The sequence below is a fragment of the Nipponia nippon genome, unplaced genomic scaffold (assembly GCF_047370975.1).
Source record: "Nipponia nippon isolate SJK-2023a ecotype South Korea unplaced genomic scaffold, ASM4737097v1 scaffold_1, whole genome shotgun sequence".
Taxonomy (NCBI): Eukaryota; Metazoa; Chordata; class Aves; order Pelecaniformes; family Threskiornithidae; genus Nipponia; species Nipponia nippon.
The window spans coordinates 97423765-97446831 of record NW_028262290.1 but is presented as its reverse complement, the minus strand read 5'-3'; the positions used below and the strand labels follow the sequence as shown (position 1 = coordinate 97446831).

General features: G+C 41.3%; 3 protein-coding genes across 12 annotated transcripts in view; 2 read left to right on the top strand and 1 right to left on the bottom strand.

Moving 5' to 3' along the window:
* LOC104021813 (tRNA selenocysteine 1-associated protein 1) overlaps positions 1-6117 on the bottom strand; it is a 14054-nt gene extending 7937 nt beyond the window's left edge. For 3 of the 6 annotated variants that reach the window (XM_087763801.1, XM_087763781.1, XM_087763819.1), the window contains exons 1-6: positions 5978-6117; positions 4410-4587; positions 2900-2980; positions 1813-1889; positions 1584-1714; positions 825-956 (exon numbers count right to left, since the gene is read on the bottom strand). In XM_087763801.1, coding sequence (XP_087619927.1) covers positions 825-956; positions 1584-1714; positions 1813-1842 — 293 coding nt within the window. In that variant the 5' untranslated portion in view covers positions 1843-1889; positions 2900-2980; positions 4410-4587; positions 5978-6117. Of the gene's footprint in view, positions 1-824; positions 957-1583; positions 1715-1812; positions 1890-2899; positions 2981-4409; positions 4588-4877; positions 5285-5502; positions 5641-5977 lie in introns of those variants that run through there. The other 3 variants (XM_087763786.1, XM_087763792.1, XM_087763808.1) reach the window with 3 other exon arrangements.
* PAK1IP1 (PAK1 interacting protein 1) lies at positions 5699-16772 on the top strand. Of its 3 annotated transcripts, none has more exons than XR_015706152.1 (12): positions 5699-5856; positions 6671-6833; positions 7852-7972; positions 8068-8142; positions 8790-8842; positions 9325-9470; positions 9563-9660; positions 10477-10576; positions 12171-12297; positions 12919-13108; positions 14170-14356; positions 15046-15179. XR_015706152.1 is itself a non-coding variant. In XM_087763766.1 (11 exons), exons 1-10 carry the CDS (start codon positions 5794-5796, stop codon positions 13077-13079), a joined length of 1107 nt encoding a protein of 368 aa, XP_087619892.1. In that variant the 5' UTR covers positions 5699-5793; the 3' UTR covers positions 13080-13108; positions 16689-16772. The 3 variants fall into 3 exon arrangements, 1 of the variants encoding a protein (XP_087619892.1); XR_015706155.1 differs by lacking the exon at positions 5699-5856 and adding an exon at positions 6369-6502; XM_087763766.1 differs by lacking the exons at positions 14170-14356; positions 15046-15179 and adding an exon at positions 16689-16772.
* Positions 15089-23067, top strand: LOC104021816 (transmembrane protein 14C). 3 transcript variants are annotated; one of them, XM_087763894.1, is made up of 5 exons: positions 15089-15227; positions 16689-16772; positions 19061-19162; positions 22191-22278; positions 22477-23067. In XM_087763894.1, the coding sequence occupies exons 2-5, from the start codon at positions 16697-16699 to the stop codon at positions 22532-22534; spliced, it is 324 nt and encodes a 107-aa protein (XP_087620020.1). In that variant the 5' UTR covers positions 15089-15227; positions 16689-16696; the 3' UTR covers positions 22535-23067. The 3 variants fall into 3 exon arrangements, with proteins under 3 accessions (XP_087620020.1, XP_009473696.1, XP_087620003.1); XM_009475421.2 differs by lacking the exon at positions 15089-15227 and adding an exon at positions 16416-16463; XM_087763877.1 differs by lacking the exon at positions 15089-15227 and having other exon boundaries at positions 16471-16772.

Genomic DNA, 23067 nt, shown 5'->3' with positions numbered 1-23067 from the left:
CAAAAACAGAAGATAGTAGCTACTATAGCTTCCATTACCTAAGCAACCTCTCTGGCACGTGCACATGCACAGAAGATGGTTTCACCAATTAAAAACTTGGGCCAGAAGCAAAAAGCTTGTTCTTTGATAGCATTAAGATGCAACTTGCTGAAAGCCAGCAGAACAACGCATTTTCATTGCTACCTGTGCAAGTAATCAGATTCCATATTTCTGCATTTACAGCAGTTAATTTATCAGTTAGTATTGACCCACTCCTACCACTGTACAGAACTAACATTCTTTTTATACTTGCTTTCTCTTCAGTTTCTTGAATTAGTCTGTTACAGCCAGCATTGTCTGAACAGCAAACTCACTCATCCCTGCTTGACTCACTGCCTGGCCAGTGTAACTTCTGCTAGGCTTTATTTACTAATATTAATAGGTTCAGTCTCCCAACCCCCTAAGATTTGCCAGGCCTTACACTTTTCTCCCACATGTAAAAAGGGAATTATTTTGTCTTTGGTCCTGCAGATGACTAAGTGGACACGCTGCTGTACGTAAGCACAGCAGCACAGGTATTGGTGCACAGCTCTCCCTTCTCCCACCGTCTAACTTCTTTCATGCAGATATGCATATGGCTAAATTGAAGCTTATCACGTTAACTGCTTAAACTAACCAGGAAGTTTTAGAAATGCAAGGATCTATGCTGTTAAAAGAGTAATGCTAGAGGCTAATCTCTCTTCCTGCCTCTGAAGAAAATGCAGAAACTGTTCCAATGCAAGTTCTTAAATATTATGTATAGAAGCAAACATGCTAACAGCATTACACGTTTTCACAAGCATTACCTGGAATATCCCAGCAGGTCTGTTGCTATTTTGCAGTCAATACATGAGGGGTACCTCTTTAGGAAATAGTCATAGAGCTGGAAATCATCCACTTCTGGAGTAAGCTCCCCAACAAATATTGAATAATCTGGTCTTTAAAAAGATATGAGAGAATAATTGTCAAGTTTGAAACCAAGGTAGCCGACTGCAGTATTAAGGTACCTAACATATAAGCAGGTACTTATCACTGGACAAATAAGGAGACAAAATCTGAAGAGAGTACTAACTGCAAAACTCTATGAGTAACATACAGAACTGCAATGCCATCACTCCAGCATAGAGTTCTCAATTTCTCTGGGTCCATTCTACTGCTTTTGCAAAAAAAAAAAAAAAAAGCGCATTACACCAAAGACCCATTTTATTAAAAAAAAAAACAAACAAAAACCCAAACTTTTAGAAGTTGGTTTTAAGAAAACATATTTTTTGTCTGAACTGGGGGGGAGGAGGAGGCACAAAAATACCAAGAGAAACTATTAACTCAAGTTACAGCCATGATTCTAAAGAGCTATGACTATTTTGCCACCACTTCTCAGTGATTATGGGAGAGAGAAACCACAAAAAATTTCATCATTCTATTGGCAATGCATTTCCATAAGCAATACTTAGTGTATAGGCACCAGATGTGCCATTTCAGGATTTAAAATAAGTGATGGCATTCACTTGTCACTATCAATTTAAACAGGTAAGGGGTCAGAGCTTCTCATTTCAAAAGGTCTTTACCTGGCTGAACTACTACTAGGGACAAACTCTATTCTTCCTGGTTTTATTTTGTTCTTTTTCTTCCGTTTCTTCTGTGGTGTCCTCCACCAGCTGTAGGCCTGGAGACATTCTCTTTTTTTCGCCATTAAGTCCTGTTGGGAGAAAAAGAAAATCACCTTTATAGTATTTAGCCTCGTTTACATTCCTCCCTCCCTCTCCCCATCACCACAGGTGATTTCCCCATATTCACCTTGCCCTTGAAAGAAGCCTGGGGTCCCATTTCTCCCTCCGCCTCCCATGAGGGAAAGCAGCCTCTGGGGAAAACGCCTGGCAAAAATAACAGAGCCAAAGGATTGTATGAACAGCCATATTCCCCTGACTTGTCAAGCTGGCTAAAGGATTGACAGCTTCCTCCTGGAATTAGGGAAAAAGCAGATAGCCCTTCGATGTTGGCCAATCCTAAATGTTAATTAGCTTCAGGACTGGACTGTGTTCCACTTGAGCTCCAGGACTCAAAAAACCCTGCAGCAGCACAGTCTTGAGTTATGAAGAGGCAGGGAAATCATCACTCTTGCCTAGAAGGGATCTCAGCTGTCCCTGTCTCCCCTCACCCAGGAATTCTTCTTCCCTTATGAGATGCCTCTCCTCACTACCCAGCTGTGAGTCACTCTCCCAGGCCAGGAACAATGACAGGAGGCCGATTAATGGAACGTAAGGAGAAAGCAGACCAGGAACAGGCACTAGCTTGGCTGAGGGAAAATTCAAACCCAGACGCAAGGCCAGGAAGAAAGAGGCATAAAAAGTGCCTCTTGAGGGGAAAAAAAAAAAAACAAAAAACAAAAAACCAAAAACCCAAAAACCACAGTTTAAAAAGGAAGTGGGGCAACTACACGAAACAGGAGGGAAACAACAGCTGTGTTAACACAGGTTGCCTCCCTCGCTTAAGATTCTGAAGAACGAGGATTTCCAAAAATAAGAATGGTGTTTCGCAGCATTTTTTTTTACTTACGCAGGCTTTAATGTTGTTCCTCTAGAACACCTCTACATATATCTTACATAGAGAGTGTTATGCGCAAGGTCCTTCAGAAGAACTCATGCTCAAACAATCCAAACTGCAAAGCTTAATGTTATGCCCCCAACCTGCTTCAGCTGACATGATTAAGTGTCCAGGGGCCAGCCACCAATTACCAAATTACCAGAAGAAATTGTAGGACTAAAAGAACACCCAACTCAGAGCAAGCTAGCTATTTCAGCTTTACATTTACTAGGAATTCTGAGTATGGTTCTGGAATCCATTCAGGCACTGCAAGCCTGAATTTCTGACCAAATGATCTTACCTGGCTTGCCATGGTTCAAACTGTCTTCTGCCTCTCTCAAAGAACACCGCTGCACAGGTTCAGTTTTCTGCACTCCTTCAGCTGAAAAAGATGCGGGGGAGGAACAAGAAGATAAAAAACCTTGAACTGGAGATGAATTACTTCCAAAGATGTTCACCCTGCCTTATGTTTTTAATGTTATTAATTCAGAACTTAAATTTCTAAGTTCTGACTTGTCACTGCTAAAGCAGTGGAGATAAAAAGGATATCTGGCCAATGGGATTATGATTAGAAGTCATCTTCACTTTCCTAAATTGTACAGTCCACAAAGTTTTCCCACTGTTCAAAGCACTAGAAAATTACAGAGAGCTTTTAAGTTACCTATGCTTTACCCTTATTTCTGAAATACCTACATAATTCAGAAGATCCATGTTTTTCCATGTTCTGTAATAGCTAAAAACAAGGCAACAAAGATAGAGGCTGCAGTATGTTTTGTACAACCCCTCAGTTTTTTCCTCCTTTTAGCCAAATTAAAAAGTTGATTTACTTGTACCACAAATTATACAGCTGAAAACAAGCAGTGGTACTTCCCATGTGCTAAAGAAAAAGAGAAATACAAGAGGGAGGAGGGCACAGTACAGGTAAACGCAATCTTTCTCTGCACCTCTTCTTAGGTATGTCTTCTCTTTTGCCTCTTCCATATACACATTTCACTCGCTACCAGTGAGTTAGCAACAACAGATGACCTTTTACTGCTATCGCTAAACCAGTGGATACCTTTTCAGGAAAGTGTATGTACCTCCTTCTTGATTCGGATAGCCTTTCTTTAGACATTTTTTCCCTAGTCAGCCAACGAATACAAAACAGTGTAGTAAACAGTTCCATTTGAATAATATTTTGCACCTACTTCCACACACAGCTGTTCATTCACCACTGCTGATTTTTTACATCCAGTGTTGCTCCTATGCAGATACTTGATTGCTGAAGTTTTAATTCCCATTTCCATGCAAGAATTTATGTAATGTTTTATGTACTGGCTGATCAAATCCACATTCACATAATACAATAAATACAGAATGTTTGTAAAGCCTTAAAGGCTTGCTCACACAGGGGAACAGTTCAGAGCATTACTTCTGAAAATGGATTACGCTAACCTGACGCAGGACAGCCATATACCATAATTAGAGCATTCATGCATGGTGTTATTCAAGATAACTATGCACTTCATCCCCACACCCATTCTGAAGCCCAGAAAACAGTCAAGGACAAACAAGCCCTTAAATACACGCATATACCAGTAAGGTTAGCATATGACCTCTTACTAAACCTAACTGTGCTCATTATAAAGAATTATCAGCATCAATTTCTTCCTGTTGAAGAAGGCTATTTTTAATAAAATATCCACGTAGTCATATTCCTCCAATTCAAGCATCACTTTTATTAGAAGGAACCATAAACCCCTCCATGCTCTAACCACTGAAATACTAACTATTGAATTCACAGCCACATAATGTGGTTTTTTTTAACTCACCGCTCTTTATCTGTGCAGATTTAACAGAAGATGGCACACGCTACAAAGCCGTTTTATTGCAAAAGACTATCAGAAGGCAAGTGACACAATCAATTCTCGATCACAGTTATCACAGACTTTTACACAAAACTGCAGTGTTCCCCGTCTGATTTTTGACTGTCACTTCTTGGTCTTTTCACTAGAAAACAAAGATATTTAACAAGCAGTTAGAATAGCATGTATTAACATAATATTTTTTTACATTTGCTTTAACTTAGAGTCATTTACATTAACTTAAGTGGTAAGCCAGCTGTGACTAAGTTAAGAAGTGGGGCAGCTTTAACTACCAGAACTCAAACACTTTCTTAATTGGATTACACACGCATTTTAGCAGCCCATTTATTCCACGTTTTTATTACGATGTTTGTACTGGCAAGAAGGCGGATGAAGCTATTTACGAATAAAATCGCCTGTACGAGCACCGCTCACCCCAGCTCGGAAGACAGGCCGCCCCCTTCCGCATTAATTTGGCTCACATGAGAGGCTGGGTCAGGGCGGCGGGCTGGGGGAATCTTTCAGAGCGCCTCAGGCCGGCGCGGTGACCCCAGCCCAGCCGCCCAACGAGCCCAGGCCCGAGGCGCACCGTGCCGTGACGCATTTTTATAAGCCACTCGGCACGACGGGAAAAGCCACGGCGCCCGGCAAGAAGTGCGCCCCGCCCGGCCGCGGCCCTCCGCGGCGGCCACACTGGCGCCGAGGCCGCGCTTCCCGTTTATTGTGCTACGAGATAAGGGGGGGAAGGGAACAGCGCCCGCGGGGCCCCGAGGAGGGCTGCGGCGCTCCTCCCGGGGCGGGGGGAGCTGGTTCACCGGGCGCGGGGGCGATTCGGCCCAACGGCCGCCGGGCCTCCCCGCCCCGCAGGCCCGCGGCCCAGCCGCCCGTGAGGCGGCGGCTCCGAGGCCCCGGGGGAAGGGAAGGGGGAGCGCCCGCCCGCCCCCCCCCGCCCCGTTGCGCAGTAGATCGGTTCGCCCCCCCTTCCCCGCCGGCGGCCCCCGTAGCCCGGCCTCGGTCACGGCGCTCCCGCCACCGCCCCCGCCCCGATCCCGGCACTAACGTCTCTCATCCTCCGCCTCGCCATCAGCAGCAGCGCGAACCCCGCTTCCGCCCCGCGAGGACCTCCCGCGCGGGCTGCCCCGCGCGCAGCCTGACCCGCCGAGCCCGCGCCCTCCCCCCGGCGCTGCCCCCTCCCCGGCGGAGGCCGCAGGCTTCTCCCCCGAGGGAGCGCGACCGGCCGCCCACCGCGGGCCCAGCCCGCCGCGGCCTGCTTGGGCGCGGGCGCAGGCAGCGCGGAGGACGGACCGCGGCCGAGGGCGGCAGGGCCCCGAGGTGGCGCCGCGCGTGGCGGATGGAGCTGGTGGCGGGCTGCTACGAGCAGGTCCTCTTCGGCTTCGCCGCGCGGCCCGACGAGGTAACGGGGGGAGGAAAGAAGGACGGAACGCGCGCGCGGCGGCCGTTAGCTGCACCCTAACGGCCGCTCGCCAACCCCCCCCCCCCCCCCCCGGAAACGATAGCATGACACCGCGACTCACCGACTCGTCGCTCCGCGGCGGCGGGGCCGGGCGCCGGGTGGGCTTTTAAAGCGCCGCGGGGGCGGGGCAGCCTCCCGCAGCCGCAGGCTCGGCCCCTCGCCGCTGGCGCGGGGTGTGGGAGCGGCCCACGGACACCCCGCTGGCCGTCTCGGGGGGCGCGAAGGGCTGCCGGCAGCTGCGGATCCCTCGAGCTCCGGAGAGCGGCCGGCCGCGTGGGTGCAGGGGGCTGTGGGGCGGGCTCGTTCCTCGCAGCCTTTCAGGGCAGAGCTGAGGATAAACAGCTGCGCAGGGGATGGATGCCACACTGTCTCGGGGGGCCGGGGCCAGGTGGAAGGCGTGTCTCCAGCCAGCAGCGGTGGAAAAAGGAAGAATCTGGCTCCGTTGTCTATGAGATTTATCTCTGTGCAGATACTTTTTCACGTACATCTTCTTCTAAGCCCAAGACTGATTACAAGAGGCGGTTTGCACGCTTAAATCATTCCAGACTAATCTCCTAACAGCACATTAACTCAATGAGATTCCATTGTACTTATACCTAAGTATAATTCCTTTGCATTTTACACATATACTTTTTCAGGTTTTCCTTTAAAAAAAAAAAAAAAGAAAAGAAAAAGAAAACTTGAAGGATAATGAAGTTGAAGCTCACTGTGGTAAGCTTCAGAAAGACCTGTTTATTTTGTATTTCATTTACAGTCCTGGACGGTTGTCCCTGATTTTACACATCATGCCCACTCTGCCTCATTGTCAGCGGTAGCAGTCAATAGCAGATATGTGGTCACTGGGAGCAGAGATGAGACAATCCAAATCTATGACATGAAAAAGAAGATAGAACATGGGGCATTGCTGCAGCACAATGGTAAGGGAGCTTTTCTTCATAAAAAGCATTAATGATAGAAGCTTACAGCTGAAAAACTGGCCCTCACCAGAAGAAGAAAATTGAAATTTTTTTTAATAAGTCTTTAATAATGACGGTGTTGCAGCCATGATGATCTGACGATACAAGCTAGGTAAGCTTTTGAGCATAAAAATCTGAAAATAATTTTGGGTATTAGCCCACAAATATAGCCGCTTCTTCCAATTATTTTTAGTTTTAACCGTGTAAGAAGTTATGGCCCACAAATGGCTCATGAGCCATTTTTGTTCTACCAGGACAGTTTATCTAGACCATGCCTACTCCCAACAACCATCTTTCCCAGTGCCCTTGTCCTGTCACAGACATACATGAGCCACACAAGAGAGAGTTTGTGTGTGAGGAGTTTGTGTGTGAGAGCAGGTTGCTGCTGCCAGAAGGGTTACCCTGGTACATTTCCCAGTTTATGTGCCTTCTGAATTACAGCCGTGAAATACATCAGTTAGTGGCTGTCCAGATAAATGTGTTTGGGTCATGTGTAGCTCAATCCTGATTGTCCTTTTTCTCTTGATAACCAAGAAGTACGTGGAGCTAGACTGAATGTGGTACCTCCATTCAACTCATGTATGATAAATCTGGTGCTTATGGGAAGCAGCATGTGCAGTAAATTCAACTGTGCGTCAAGGGCAGGGCTTTGACATAGGAGAATTCCTTACCCCTGGTAGAAGCTCTGTGTCACCTGAGCCACAGTGGTTGAGTATTGCTGTTTCAGGGAATGAACCAGGTGGAGTTCAGACATGTGTGGCTCTAGGGGAGCTGATAGAACACATCAGGGATTGAATATAACAAGACAGTTCAAGGGTTTTGTGAAGAACTGCTTAGGAAATAATTTAGATTTTCCCAAGGGTAGGGTAGTAGCTGGCATGTTTTGATGCTAGAAGCTTCTCTGTTAATTCATACATCCTCTGTGTGATAGCTGTTCATTATGTACAACATTGTTAATAGCTCTGGTTTGTATTTCTAGGCACAATAACTTGTTTGGAGTTCTATGGTACTGCACATCTACTGAGCGGGGCTGAAGATGGAGTAATTTGTATCTGGAACACAAAGAGATGGGAATGCCTGAAATCCATTAAGGCACATAAGTGAGTTTCTTAAATCTGCATATTCATGTACGTTTTCATGTTTGTTTTCCTTGTAAATAATATATGTGGCTAATACGTTGTTTTCTTTTTATCAGGGGGCACGTGTCATCTCTTTCTATTCATCCTTCTGGGAAATTAGCTTTGTCAGTAGGAACAGATAAAACATTAAGGTGAGTTGAAACTGATGAAGGAATGCTGAGAATCACAATTCAGTAACTCTTAGTAAATTGTTACAAGCCACAATTCTGTGTTGGGAACACTGATAAAACATATTTGGACATCAAATGGTTCAAAGATCCATTGGTTTGTCTTTTTAAGTTCTAGGTACCAGCAATATTTCAAAGTCCTTTAAAAATAGTCCTTGCTGTTCTTAGCTTCTTGTTGTGCTCTGACTCTTTGTAGTCACTTGTAGATTTTATGAAGATATTTGGATTTTGGAACACAATTTATTTAAACTTCTGAAAGGTGTCAGGTTTTGTTTAGTGTGAGAAAAGTAATTTTTCAGTTGAGGTGTGTACATGTTGCTGTATGTATGTGTTTTAAATACATAAAATGCTATTTTAACAGCAAAAATTGGTATTGGGCTCCTTTTGGGATCTGCATTGCAAACAATGGTTTGTAAAATAAATATCACAAATTCAACCTTATAGTGTGCAAGCGATACATGAAGTCATCATTTTCTGCTGCATTAAGAAGGCAGTAAAATGCACAGAGATGCTTAAAAGCTTCCTTTGGATGCCTCATGTCAGCAGATAAGACTTCAGTTTCACTGTGCTGTTTTTAACCAGAATGCGCATTATCTATTGCTGTCTTTCAGAACTTGGAATCTTGTAGAAGGACGATCAGCCTTTATCAAAAACCTGAAGCAAAGTGAGTTTATCAGTCTAAATCCACTAAAAAAGTGGAATAAGATAGTTTTATTTTTTTGTGTGAAGAGAAGTAGACTGAATTAATCAACAAGTCAGTTAATTGCAAGCAACTTTCACAATGTCTTTTTTACACATGCAGGCAAGCATCCGTAAGCTTATGTCCTTAATAATAATCATTTACCAAAAGGAAAACATAGTGACACTAAAGTAATTTTTTTTCCTTGAAATTTGATGTCAGGACATTTAAATAAATGTGTTTTGTTTTGTTTTTCTTTATACACTTCTGATAATCAGAAATAAACATTTAAGAGCATAGTTTTACTTGTTTATTCTAGGTTATTTGATTTTTTTCTGAATTTTTCTCAGGTTTAGGTAGAAAAGAGTGTCTAGCAGCTTCTAAAGATTCTTACTTTTAGATTCTCATGCAATATAGAGTGCAAAAAACCTGTGTACATGTGTATACAAATGTATCAATATGTACAGATGCCCACATAATTAAATGGTCCCCTGATGGAGAAAAGTATGTGACCGTGATAACAAATAAAGTGGATATCTACAAACTTGACACAGCTTCAATCACTGGCACTATCACAACAGAGAAGAGAATTTCTTCACTTAGATTTATTACAGTAAGTACAAAAAAGAAAGGTGCTGGGAAATTAACTGGTTTGGAAAACACATGAAATTAATCACACTTGCATTTCTTTTTTCCCATTCCAAGGATTCTATCCTTGCCATAGCTGGAGATGATGAAATTATAAGGTTCTACAGCTGTGACTCTCAAAAATGTCTGTGTGAATTTAAAGCTCATGAAAACAGGTATTCTATATTTGTTTACTATTTAAATATTTATGGCAATGCTGAGTACTCAGTAAAGTTCAATGACTTGTAATGTTCAGCATATTTTACTATTGTTTTTGTTACAGTGTAGCAAGCAAATTTATTTATGTGCTAAATTCCAAATCTGGGACCGACTTGTTTTCTTTTAGTACGAGCACAAGTACTATGCTGTCTATGCACGTTACAAAACCAACAGGGTATAAAATTAGAAATATTACAGTTCTAAATTTGTGTGTGAGAGAGAGAGAAAGTAAAAATACACACACACGCACACAGAGGTACACACTTCTCTGTGTGGTCTATGCATTTCTGAAATTGGGTACCAGTATTTCCCTGCAAGAGCATCTAAAGAATGTTTAACCAGTCTTTACAGAATCTGACTCTTTAGAATGCTTAAATAAAACAAACCAGTTCTACTCAGTCCAGACAATAGGAGGGTAATCACATGTTCTCTGTTGTTGTCAAATACCAAGTGTTTGTCCAAATGCTGCTTTTAATTCATAAAAACACAAAAGCATTAGCTGAAATGTCATTGATGTGGTTTATAGTGTGTGCTTAAAAGTACTAAAGTGTTCTGAGTTGAATCCTAACAAGCCTAGCAAAGGCAAGTGTTCCTACTAGAAATGACAGCATTCGAAACAGATTGCGATTCCAAGTTCCTGCCTGTCATTTGTGGGTTTTCTGTTCAAACTGATTTTTAGACTGTTGCCTATTCATCTTTAATTTCTGTCAGCTTACTGTTCTGAAGTGAACTGCCATGCTATAAAGTAACAAAGCATTACATTTTCTTCACAGAATAAAAGATATCTATAGTTTTGAAAGAGAAGGACAACATGTTATTGTTACTGCATCCAGTGATGGTTACATTAAAATGTGGAATCTGGATCTTAATAAGGTTGGTCTATTAAACTGCCTGTTACATTTATGGGAAAATATTAGACAACCAAAATTGCAGACTATTCTGTTATAAAGATGAATTTTAAATTACTGAGGAAATTTTACTTGAAGCCTGGCTGTCTTGATCTTCCTCCATGTTATGTTCAGTAGAGATGTATATGTCTATGCACATACTTTTACGCACTGGTATATTTTTGTATCTTTGTAATTTTTTTAAGCAAACAATAAAATCTGATGATATTCTGGAGATCTCATCTCCTCTTTATGTAAAGTCATGCTTCCCTTCAGACCTACCTGGCCAGACTTAATGACTATCTAATCAGTTATATATGATCTAAGAACTGCTGTGAACGTTTGTACTGTTGATGACAGTTGCTACTCTCTTAAAAACACAAACTCTATGGTTTGGGGAGAAGTGGTTGTTCATATAGGGGGAAAAAGTCCTTTTGAAAAATTCAAAGACATTAATGTACTGGGTACTTTTATTTCCTGTCTTTTCAAACAGTTCCGAGTAGCACAGTTCAACAAGGAGTCATGTCTTATCTTTAAAGTTTCCCATGTTTATTGTTTGCTCTGGGGTTTGTCTTTTAAAATCAGAATTAGATTTTTTAAATTTAATGCATGGTAATAAAGGTTCTACTATATTTCACTATAAGCATCTTGAATAGTTCAAATAATTATCTCTCAACATCTATACACTTTATGTATCTCATCTGAATTTGCCCATTTTTAATTTCACTCCCTTTGGTTATTTTTATACTTCTAAGTGCAGTAGTAAAAATCCCTCTTTTCCCTTCACCTCAAATTTCTGTCCCCCTTGTACATAATTGACATAGTGATCAAGGAACTCTCTACCTTTCTCTGTAACATTGTCTTTATTTTGACCAAATGTGTGATTTTCATCCTGGGCAGGCAAAATTTTGTAAAACTTTGTATAACCGTGTGGGCTGCTCTGTCCAGCTCTGTGAGGTAGAATATCCTAATACAAGTACTTTCTGATGGGTTGATGCTGTTATGCTGCACATGTCCTTGTGACACTTGATCCCCTGATACCTGTAATAGGATATTTGCTCAAGTATTCCCAGAGCTGACTGATACAGTTGCAGGTAGGCAATTTGAAACACACTGAAGAGTTTACTTTTAATCAGCAGCCTTGTCTTTGTGAGGGAGAAAAGGAATCTGATGCACTGACTTAATTGCAATTACTTTAGCTGTACCAAAAAATACCTATTACTCTGGAGAAACTTCTGAAACCACTAACAATTTTTTTTTGTGAGTCTATGACTCATCTAGTTATTCCTTGTGTTAAACTTACCCCCATGTGCCTGAAACACACTGATCTTGCTTATCAAGATACGTTCTTAAAGCCATTGGGAGTTTTTTGTAAAACCACCCCTGAAGAATGGTATCAGGAACAGGACTGTAACGATGTGACCATTAACAGGTATACAACCTCTAGTTCTAAACATCGTTAGGCACCAGAAATTAAGTGGAAGGTGGGCAGTAAGATACTTTCTCACTTCAAATACTTCAGTGAATTTAAACAGAAATAGAATACTGTTTAATTAATCTTTTTCTATATTAATCTTCAGATTAAAGATGTGCCGTCTTTACTGTGTGAAGTGAATACCAAAGCTAGGCTGACGTGTCTTGCAGTATGGCTTGACCAAGCTTCAGAAACGAAAGAGAATTCTGATAAAGCTGCAACGTCATCTCAAGGTAATAGAACTGTATGTATTTTCGGTTGTTAATGTGACTGTGAAATAGAATATACTAAGTGGGAGGTTTTTACTATATGAATTGGAAAAAGTTTGGTATCTTGAAGAATTGAGGATATGACGCTGGCAAGTGATAGAGATATCCTTACCAATCTGATAATGTCTCAAGCCTGCATGTATGTTGGAGGACATAAGCCTCTTTTCACTTCCATTATATGAAAGTTTTGTTTCTCTTTACCGGAATAACATACTGAGGAGGCCGCTGTGAAGCTTTTGAGACAGATAAGAAAAGAATAAACGGTTTGTTAGAACTGCATGTCGTGTTTTCCTATAAATAAAATTAGGTCTGAGGGCAATGTAGTTGGGCAAACTTAGGAAGTCCGGCTCAGTTGTTGTTTTTTTTTTTTTCTGTTGTTTTCCTGTATCATAATCTATTTACATACTTGTTCTTTAGATATTTTCATATCACAGGCAAAACTAGCATAAATGGCACATTCCACCATAAATAAAAATCATTTATAACCCCTTTTTTAAAATAAGATACAAATAAGTCTCTGTGCGATTTTAGACTACAAAGACTGGACATAAATATCAGTGTGAATAATTTCTTGCTTTTTTTCAGCAAATGAAGATGAAAAGTCATCAATAGTCACAAAAAACAAAGTTTGTTGGACTGATAAGAGTAATAAAACAGCAAAAAGAAAGATGAAGATTACTCCAGACAAGCAAAAATTGGAAGCTCCGCTGCAAAAGAAGAAAAAGAAACGGAATAGCTCAGCATGAAGGCAGCTACTTTCTCTCCTGAATAAAAAGTAAATACTGGTGTTGCTGTAGTTTTTACAAGGATGTAAACCTCTGACAGGACATATACCTCTGAACTGATCTATTGTTTAAAAGTAATGAATGTTTTTACCCTAATAAATTGACTGATCATTCTGGGAAGTAGCAAAAGAGATGGCAACTTTTCCTAAAGGAATGAGGCAAAAATCAATTCATAGTATGTAATGTTTATATTTTTCTATTAACAATAGCATACACTTTTTAACTGGCTCTGAAAAAGCCAGCTAAAATGATGAAAATAGGTGCATCTGTCTCGGTTACATTTTTGTCTCACTTAAATGCGTATTAGAAATACATACACTTTTTCATTTTAGTGTTGGAAAAGTTACTGCTCATTTGACTCAAAATATCGTCTGCCTCTGTCATGCATTACTTTTCCTACTTTAAGAAGGAACATGTTAAAATTACTTAAAATATGATGATCACATTCCATTCATACATTCACAGAAAATCGAACTTTCTAGTTCTTGACTTCTATACTCTATGTATAGAGTTTATATGCAAAATGTTTGGGTTTTTTACCGTGTCCGTAATTCATGCATTTCATTTTTTTTAAAGTCTTTGCACCCATGGTTCACGTGATTGAAATGTTTTGTTTAGAACATGATACATATTTTTAGGTGGAAGAGTTTATATCAATAAGGTTTTACCTTCTCTTCCTCCTTCCCATAGTATTTTTTCAAGTCCTTGATCTGAGCTGTAAATTTGAAATGTTTGTCACGCTGATAAAATGTCACCCATCTGTTTTGCACTTAAACAAAAAGTGAATTCCTGACCACCTCAGTCAGTGGGAACAGGATTTTATCCTAAGTCTTATTACAAATACACAGCGGGAAAAACAAAGTTGAGCTGGAGACAACAAGGTCAATAGCTGTACTAAATGTTCTCTTTATTTCTTTTCAAATAAGGCATTTTAATGTTGTTTTCTGCACTACCGGAGTACTCATTATTTCTTCTGTTTTCAGAGATTAATTGGAATTGTGCTTTATTCTGATTCACTTTAGTAACAATCTGTTCCTCCTTATTTGTGTAGCAAGAGAAAAGGTAAAGAAAATCAGAAAAAAGATTGAGCCAAATCTGGAGACAGGAATGCAGGCTGTCTTAGGGATGTAAAATAGGATATAACTCCAGCTCATCGGTGTGTATGCTCTGAAACAAAGTGAGCGTCATCGGTGCTGTTACAAGATTGTTCATGTGGCAATGGCAGTATTCTCTTGGAGGTGGGTGTCTGTATTTATCTCCTGCAACTGTTTCCCTTATTTAGATAGATGATCACAAGCCAAGGAAAGGTACACACAACAAGGAAAGGGATCAAATCAGATTTTTAATTGATAACAAGACTCCTGTAGTAAATATGGGACTTACAAAGTATAAGCTTAAATAAGATAATTGTGTAAAGTGTTTTCTCTTGTAAAGTGTTATGTCTATTTTACAGTGCTTATCTTCTGTCTGTTCTTGACAAAATGGCTGCCACTACTAAAACAGTTTTTATTGTTAGCATTTTTAAATACATGAGCTCATGGCCATGGACACCACAATTACAGAAGCTGTCATGAGCACCAGGAAAAATCCAGTCTGCACATAATTTTAAGAATTAAAAAGAAAAAATTCCACAAAATTTTGGTTCTAAGGTTTAGACTTACAAGTAAATACTAGACATCGGTAAAAATCCAGACTCCCTGTGTAGTAACAAAGAATTATGCATCTCATGAGGCTTGGAACAATTTGTGAACTGGAGACAGAAGACAAGTCCTAACAGCTTTTATGGTGAAATACAGAAACAATCCTGATAGGAGAACTCATATTTTCTATACCTTGAGTGAATGTTCAGCTCCTAACCAGTACTTGGCAAATTTTTTTTGTTGTTCTCTTGTGCGCGTCTTCCTTTTCAGAACATTTTCCATTTTAGTTTTCAGGGAACTGCTTAGAATGATAGAGGGGAGGCAGCAGTGCAGAGAGAGAGGAGATGTCAGGGGTGAGAAAGCTCTTCCTGTGTCGGAAAGGGTGAGCGTGCGTGACACCCATAGCGTAGATGGAGCCATGGCCGCAAGAAACAGCAGCCTGGTGAGCAGCATCTCAGCTGAGCCCCTGGTGAGTTCAGCAGCTCCAGCGGCTGTGGATTTCTTCCAGTTTTCCTGCTTCCCTCTTGGGGAACCCCAGTGCTGGATCACAAAGCAGAGCCCGGTGAAATTTGAACCTCATAGCTATCGCACAGCTTGAACAGAAAAGGGAACCCCATCCAGTATAGCCTAGATCTGTGCTGGTTGTGGCACTTTTCAGGGAGATGGGAGATCTCTATTTCAACCACTTAGGCCAACAAGGGAATTAAAGTGCTCTCCACTTTCTGACCATTAGGCTAATTCATAAAGATGAAAATTTGAAATGCAGCTGGAGAAAGCTGCATTTTGCAGAAAGCGCAGGCCTCTCATGTTTTGTGCCTTCTGTTAGGAAGATGAACTGAAGCTCCTCAGCTCAGGGACCTGTCTGGAAGAGTGCTCTTTCTTTTTATATGGTTAAATGTCCGTGGGAGGTAAGTGCACAGCTAACTGGAATAAATCATGCAGCGCTGTTTACGTGAAGAAAGCTAGTCTCAGCACTTGAAAAAAGAGTTTATCTTTGTGGGTAGTTAAAACATCTCTCTACATTTTTTCCAGATTAAAAAAAATGCAAAACATTTTCCTTACAAGATGTTTTCTATCTCCCACTGTTGCATAACTTCTACAGCAGAAGACTCCTTTTTGTGTTGCACTAGCTGTGCTTGTAATTTGAAGATTATAGAAATCCTCTACACCTTCCATACAAGGGCTATACTGAACTTGCTCATCAAAGTTAGCAGCAGCCTGTATTCTGCCCAGAGCTGTAGCTCATGCCACGCCAAAAACCACCCCCAGATTCTCAGCTGTACCACAAACCCCCACTTCTGGGAGAGGGCCAGGATGGACAGGGTGCACGGGAATGCAGTTCTGGGGGAGCTTTGCCCCTCACTTAACCAAGCACCACAAAACCCCTGCACTGAACTCTCTCCTCATTTGTAGGCACCCGGGCTTGCTCGGGCATCCTCGATGCGCCCCCGCCGGGGCCGGGGGAGTTACCCGCCGCTCTGCAGCTGGGTGGGAAGGCACCAACGCTTTCTCCTCCGCAGCCCCGGGCTGGGGGACGCACCCCACCTTGCCTGTTGGGGGGTTGGTTTGTTTGGGTTTGTTTTTTTTTTTTTTTTCCCCTCCGAACAGGCGGAAAAGGGAGGCTTTGGGCGGTACGTTGCTCCTTCACCTCCCCTTCCGCAGCCTGCTCCGCCCCGGGCCGCTGTGGAGCGGGGCCGCCGGGCAGGTGAGCGCTGCCCGCCTGTCCCCTGCGGGGGGGGCTGACCCCCACGGCCGCCCCCAGGGCTGCATTCCCAACAAATCGGTTTTCGGCTCTTGGACTCGTTAGGGCCTGGGCTTTCGGCAGGCCTTGCTCGTTGAAAAGCCCCCCGCGGCAAAATGTTGTTTGTTTTTTTTTTTCTTTCCTAAAAAATTTAAGAGATACAGATGCTTACACCAATTTTTCTTCCAGTTTTCAGCATGGTGGTGGACTGGCTCGGCTTTGGCTACGCCGCCCTGGTGGCATCAGGAGGGCTCATCGGCTATGCAAAAGCAGGTACGGTGCGGGAGGGTGCTTGTACCTCCTTCACCCACCCCACCCTCCCGCCCCCAATAACTTTGTGTGAGCTGGGCGGCTTTTTACGAAAACCTCCTATCTGGAAGTTCCCGCAGATGTAAAGCTTATCAGTTTGTGCCATGTGCTGATAACTTGCTGCTGTTGGGGTGTGGTGCTTTTTGGGCTGAGCTGGTGCTTTGGGCTGATAAGCCTACAGTCTGCTTTCTGGTGGATGCTGGTATCCTGCCTCTGCTTTGTGCTGTTTGAGTGAACTGACATAAGTTTGCTTCAGAAAGGCTTTTTTCCTACTGTTTTAAATATAAGCATTCTATAAATGTTCTGTATCTTCAATGACATAAATCACCTTTCTTTCTCATTAGAGATTTATTCTCAATTTAATGTTTGATTGTTACAGTATACTGCAAGCCGCAGAGAGTTTTAAGAAGGATCCTTTCTCCAAGTAGAGCTGAACAATGCAAATCAGTCCTTAAGCTTGCTCCTTTTCTGGGCTCTGCATCATAAGTTTACCCTCTGACCTACTGCTTTCATTTCCTGACCTCTTTCTGAGTTTGCCCTTTTCCAGACAGAACTGTGGATCCATCCCTGCTGCAATACTGTCTCTTTCAGCTTCAAAAATCCCTAAGCCATCTTAGCATTTGTGATGAAGGTGCATTGCTGAAGTCAGTAAGAGTCTTACCAGTGCGTTTGACTACATAGATGCTAATGCCTGTTCTAGTTTGCTTTCTTGTTGGCTTGATTTACCCTTTGGGATTTGAGTGGAGTTTAGGGCAGGAGGAACAATACTGAGAACTTAAGTAACTAATTCCATCTGTATTTCTGAGGCCATTATGAAACGGTAGGTGTGTATGGTGACTTGTAGGGAGAAAAAAAAACAGCTATCATATCACTACTACTAACTTGGAGACACCAAAAGAAAATGGAATTTTCATCCATAGAGCTAAGATGGTGATCTGTTCTTTTACAACCAGGTCTATTTACCCACGCAGACGGTGGTCAGCAGTAGCTGCCTTGGGAAGCATGTGAGAACAGGGCAAGCAAAGAGTGATTGATTGATTTTCTCTCTTCAATTAGTAAGTTCTCTGGGTCCCAGTGTTTTGAGACTCAGGAACTTCTTGAGGCAGAGGTGGTGTAATTGTCCTAGTAAGTGTATGTGTCAATAGCTGCCTTGAGGTAAAATTCAAGGCCATTTGTGGGCTTCCAGGCTTGTGCAAAAAATTGTAGCTACCACATGTCAGTTCCCAAACTGTATTCTGTCCAGAGCAACCACTTAGTAGAGTGTGCATCTTTTCCTTGCACGTGTACAAGAATATCTGGTACTTTGTATCATCTTTATCTCTTGCTTTTTATACCAAAAGCAGGATCTGAAGCAATGTTACAGCTGCCTTGTTGATGACTGAGAAATGACTACTTTCTGGTAGCAATATGTGATCCTCCTGTAACATTGATCATTATCAGCTTAGCTTTGCAATCTTGAGTCCTTTAAAGGTGGCCTGAAAAATGGAATATATAAAGAACCACCCTCAGTAGCATTAAGTCCTGAATTCTCCATTAACCCATTAACCTTATTGAGGGCGTTCACCACTCACAGTGGTCATGCCACTTCATTACTTGATGTAACCTATAAATCACCAATTTGGATGTGGTATCCTTTATCTTCTGGTAACTTGGAATTATCATTTATACTGAGGACTTGATCCAAAGTTTAGGTGAGTCCAGGGAACCTTCTTCCAAAGTCTGCAGTTACCTTTGGATCAGATCTCGGTTGTACTTAAGAGATATGACCTCTCTTATTCAACTTCTCTCTCTTCTTCAGCAACTTTTTATTTGTCTGAATGCCTCCTTCCCAGTTCAGTTCACGTGTCCTTTTTCTGATCTTAAACCCTTACTATTTAATCCATCTACTTTACTGCCTCTCAAGAAATTCTGATATTACTGTATTGAAAGAACATGCTTCAACTTGAACAAAGAAAACGCTAATTCTTTTGCTTTTCTCACTATTCTTTCCATAATAAATATATTAATGCCTTTGCTGTTAAAGAATTAAATATTAATGCTATTTGTATCTTATGCAAGAGTATTTGAATGTTTTTCTTGGTGCAGATCATCATGGTCTTAATATCGTAAAAGAAAAAAAAAACCCTCTCTAATCTGCTTTATAACAATGAGTGCCCATCTTTTTTGTTATTGTTGGTGTTTACAAACAGATAAGCTGATGAGCAAGGTTTTTTTCTGAGCTTCTAATAAATGCATTATCTTTTACTTATCAGGTAGCGTCCCATCGCTAGCTGCTGGCCTTTTCTTTGGGAGTTTGGCTGGACTGGGTGCCTATCAGCTCTCACAGAATCCAAATAACGTTTGGATTTCTCTGAGTAAGTCATTTAAAATTTTTATTAGAAGGGAATATATTTACCCTAGAAGAACTCAATACTTAAAATGAGTACCTAAAAGTCTTTGCGGAAGAGTTAAACTGATGGTGTTATAAATCTAGTTTCAATCCAATCTTTAAACTTGTGTTTTAGTGAAAAATCTCCATTAGTGGCCAAACTCCACTGCTCTCCCTGGGATGCGAACTGTTAGCGTTACTTAATTTTTTTTTTTTTTTTAAAGAATGTCTTGAGAATGCATACTAAAAACTGCTTCTCTTGGTGTGTCTTGCTCAGTGATTTCTTACTACATTCCTGCATCCCTTTTGCAAGAAGTAGAAAGCGCTGTAGGTGATAGTTCAAACTTACATTTTTGTTCCTTTCCTACAACAGAAGAGGAATATATGTGCTATTTATAATTAGAGTTTGTCTTCTGAACATGAAAAAACCTACAGGTTGTAAAGGAAAATGTGTGCTAGGATAAAGTGAAACTTACATGGTTGAAAAAAATAATAAAACCAAATACCATTATTTCACATCCTTCAGCAAAAAAAAAAAAATCAAATAAGCATTTTGTGTTTAAAAACTTGTATGTAGTATGGTGTGAATCTCCAAAATGCAATTTTTGTCTTTCTGCCATTTACTATCTAGAGCTCAGGGTTGAGATCAAGTTAGAATGGTTATCACCTATCACTTTAACCTGTGCGTGCCTAAAGCTCATGCCGGTTGCAAAATAACATGACTTGAACTTTTTGCGTTCACTAATAAGTTAGGGTACCTTGCAATTGAAGTGGGCTGAGAAAATGTATGTAGATAATTCCTGCAGCTCAGCTGATAGAATCATAGAATCGTTAAGGTTGGAAAAGACCCTTAAGATCATCGAGTCCAACCGTTAACCCATCGCTGCCAAGTCCACCACTAAACCATGTCCCTAAGCACCACGTCTACCCGTCTTTTAAATACCTCCAGGGATGGGGACTTAACCACTTCCCTGGGCAGCCTGTTCCCGTGCCTGACTACTCTTTTGGTGAAGTTTTTTGTAATATCTAACCTAAGTCTGCCCTGGCGCAACTTGGTGCCTGACACTTGTTAGGCTGCCGTATCTCAGATACTTTTGAGCATGTGTTTTGTGTAATCCTTTTGCCAGTATCTGTGTTAGTAGTATCCTCTCCTCTCCTAATCTGTAGAAGACATCAGTGCCTGACAGTCCTCTAGCACTAGCTATGTTTCAGTCCCCAGGCTCGGCTGAATTGGTGGCTGCCACCATTCACCTGTCTCGTACTGGCATGTTTGAAGGATTGTAGTGCAACGGCAGTGCTGGTAAATGGATGCCTGACCTCTGTGTCCTCTTTTTGGCTGGATCCTATTTTCAGCATCCTGCAGGAGGCTAGAGCATTTCAGGAAGCGTGATTCCCCTGCAGACTGCCCATACCCCTAGCAGGTTATTTTGTTATCACTGAAAATGGCAGAGACTGTAATTGGCTTATTTTTATATATGACAAATATGTGGAATTACAAAGTTGTTGCACGCCTGGGGAGATTTAACAGAGAAGCAAGCTTCAGTAATGCAATTTCTTCTTCCTTCTTCTCAGAACTGGAGCTTCCCTTCTCCCTGACTTTGAGAAGCTAACTGCAGAGAGTCACTGCTTAGTTAGTGCTTAAAGAGCTGCCACTGACTATAGAAATTGTTCACTGAAGCGGTGACATAGCATCTAGCTCTTCGGTATGTGAAAGTCAGACGTGAAAGGGGAAGGCCCAGCATTTCTCTCCACTTCAGCATTGTCTACAGTGCAGTCCACTTTACCATCTACTGGATAGGTCAAAAGCTGTGCATGGCCAAGCCTAAATAACTGGAATAAACCGCAAGTACAGCAAGCTTAACAGGAGTGAGACAAAGTATTTTCCCAAATGCAAAAGACATACATTTCGGTATATAATTCAGTAGCATATGGAGACTTTTCCTCCTCCTTTTCATGCTTTAAAGTTTTTGGAGAAGGTGTGTTCTACTGCTGTCTTAGACAAAATTACATTCAATGAGGCGTGCATATTTTGAAGACTGGCTACTGATTAGAGACTAAGGTATTTGAATACTGAAGTATGTTAGTTCTTTCTTGTGTATTAGACTGTGGTCCCAGTCTTTTACATATCTACTTATATGAGACTGTTAGATGTCAAGGACAATATTTAGGGTGGTGGTAGGGAGGAAGGATGCCATGGCTGGGATTGAAGAGCTGGGTCCTGTAGGACCAGCCATCACATCGAAGCGATGGTAGAAAATAAGAGTGGTTGGAACAACATGTTAATGTGTAGATGTTACCACTGGGTAGCAGATGCATGCTAAGGATTTAATCAGCATGTTTTCTGTATAGTTTTCTTGGTATTCCATCTTTTTGTGAGATACAGCGTTCCAGGGATTGCCCTTCCTATTTTACTGGCTCAGTGAAACTACTTGACTCCTGTCTCTATGTCAAGTGGTCAGGGTGGATAGCTTTAACTCTGTGATCTTAGTGGCAGGTGGTGCAGGGCTGAAATGGATAGGTAATGCTTAGCACTTAGACAGCACACTTCCCTTTCAAAGTCTTTTCCAAATATAAATGAGTTAATTCTCATAACGTTACTACAAGTTAGACATGAAAATGCTGTCTCCCTTTTACGAGAAGTGGGGGAATTATGTGCACAGGTTTAGTGATTTGCCTGCGCACAGGGAAGGAGTGCGTGCCAGAGCAGTGTACCATGGATTATTTCCAGTCTCCAAAGAAGAACGTTTTGACAAAGAAATTTGAGGACAGTGTGTGCAGAAGCACATGGAGTGCGCTGTCTGCTAGAACTTGATTTAGAATATTTACTGTTCACATACTGAGGCATTCCAAAGTTTACACAATTTGTTGACTCTTTTAGTCCATCACATGAAATAACGCTGTTTCACTTTTTACTTGATGCTACTACTTCTCTCTGTTCTGTTAGTTTTGAATTGTAGCACCTCGCTCACACACATGCATCTCTGCTGACTGGACTGTATAATCTCTCATTTAAGTTACATCTGGAACACTGACTGCCGTCATGGGAACAAGATTTTATAACTCTGGAAAATTCATGCCTGCAGGGCTAATTGCTGGTGTCAGGTATGACACAATATACTTTTTTTTTTTTTAACCTCTTATCTGTGATTTATTATTTGCTTACTTAAACTGAGATAGAGTGAATCATATTTTGTGTATATCTTTTTTGTTTCTATGCACCAGTTACATGGGAAGTATTTGAAAATGAGTTGACAAATTATTCTTATTGTTGTTTAATTCTGTGTTTTTCCCCATATACAGTTTGCTAATGGTTGGAAGATTAGCACTGAAGATGTTGGAAAAGCCCCATGATAAGTAACTGTTCATGTTACAGTTTAATATCGGGATGAGGAAACATGATAATGAAGTTGCATGAATGCAGAAGCAAGAAGGTGGAACAATTTTCTATATCAAGACAATTTTTTTTTCCTTTTTTATATAAAGGGGAGTAGAATGGTGGGACACATAGTTCACATACAAGGTGCCATTTGCTTCAATGATCTGGTAGAGCTATTACCATGTAGTGAGAAATTGGTCCTCGGTTGATTTTTCCAGACACATTTCAGTGTATTTTCACACTTCCAGTTTTTATATTCCAAAATATACTGCTGACATGTATGAAGCAGAGAGGACCTGTAATTAAGAAAGTATCCACAAAGAGGCACCAGGAGTAACTGGCTAAATACCACAGTTTATCTCATACCTTTCATACTGAGTATTACAACATGCTTTACCTGTTGCACTCTGAATTGATACACCATGTCTGTATAACACCAAACAGATCTTACCTTTTTGTTGTGAAATGATGCTAAAATGTTGCTTTTCTACAAGTAAAATCTGTTACAAACCTTT

Bases quoted from the DNA above. Each gene is read 5' to 3' on its own strand.
- PAK1IP1 (XM_087763766.1), top strand. From the start codon at position 5,794: ATGGAGCTGGTGGCGGGCTGCTACGAGCAGGTCCTCTTCGGCTTCGCC. The intron at 7,973-8,067 runs GTGAGTTTCTTA...TCTTTTTATCAG, and splicing joins AAATCCATTAAGGCACATAA to GGGGCACGTGTCATCTCTTT. The intron at 10,577-12,170 runs GTTGGTCTATTA...ATTAATCTTCAG, and splicing joins GGAATCTGGATCTTAATAAG to ATTAAAGATGTGCCGTCTTT.
- LOC104021816 (XM_087763877.1), top strand. From the start codon at position 16,664: ATGCTTACACCAATTTTTCTTCCAGTTTTCAGCATGGTGGTGGACTGG. The intron at 16,773-19,060 runs GTACGGTGCGGG...TTTACTTATCAG, and splicing joins CATCGGCTATGCAAAAGCAG to GTAGCGTCCCATCGCTAGCT. The intron at 22,279-22,476 runs GTATGACACAAT...CCCCATATACAG, and splicing joins GGGCTAATTGCTGGTGTCAG to TTTGCTAATGGTTGGAAGAT.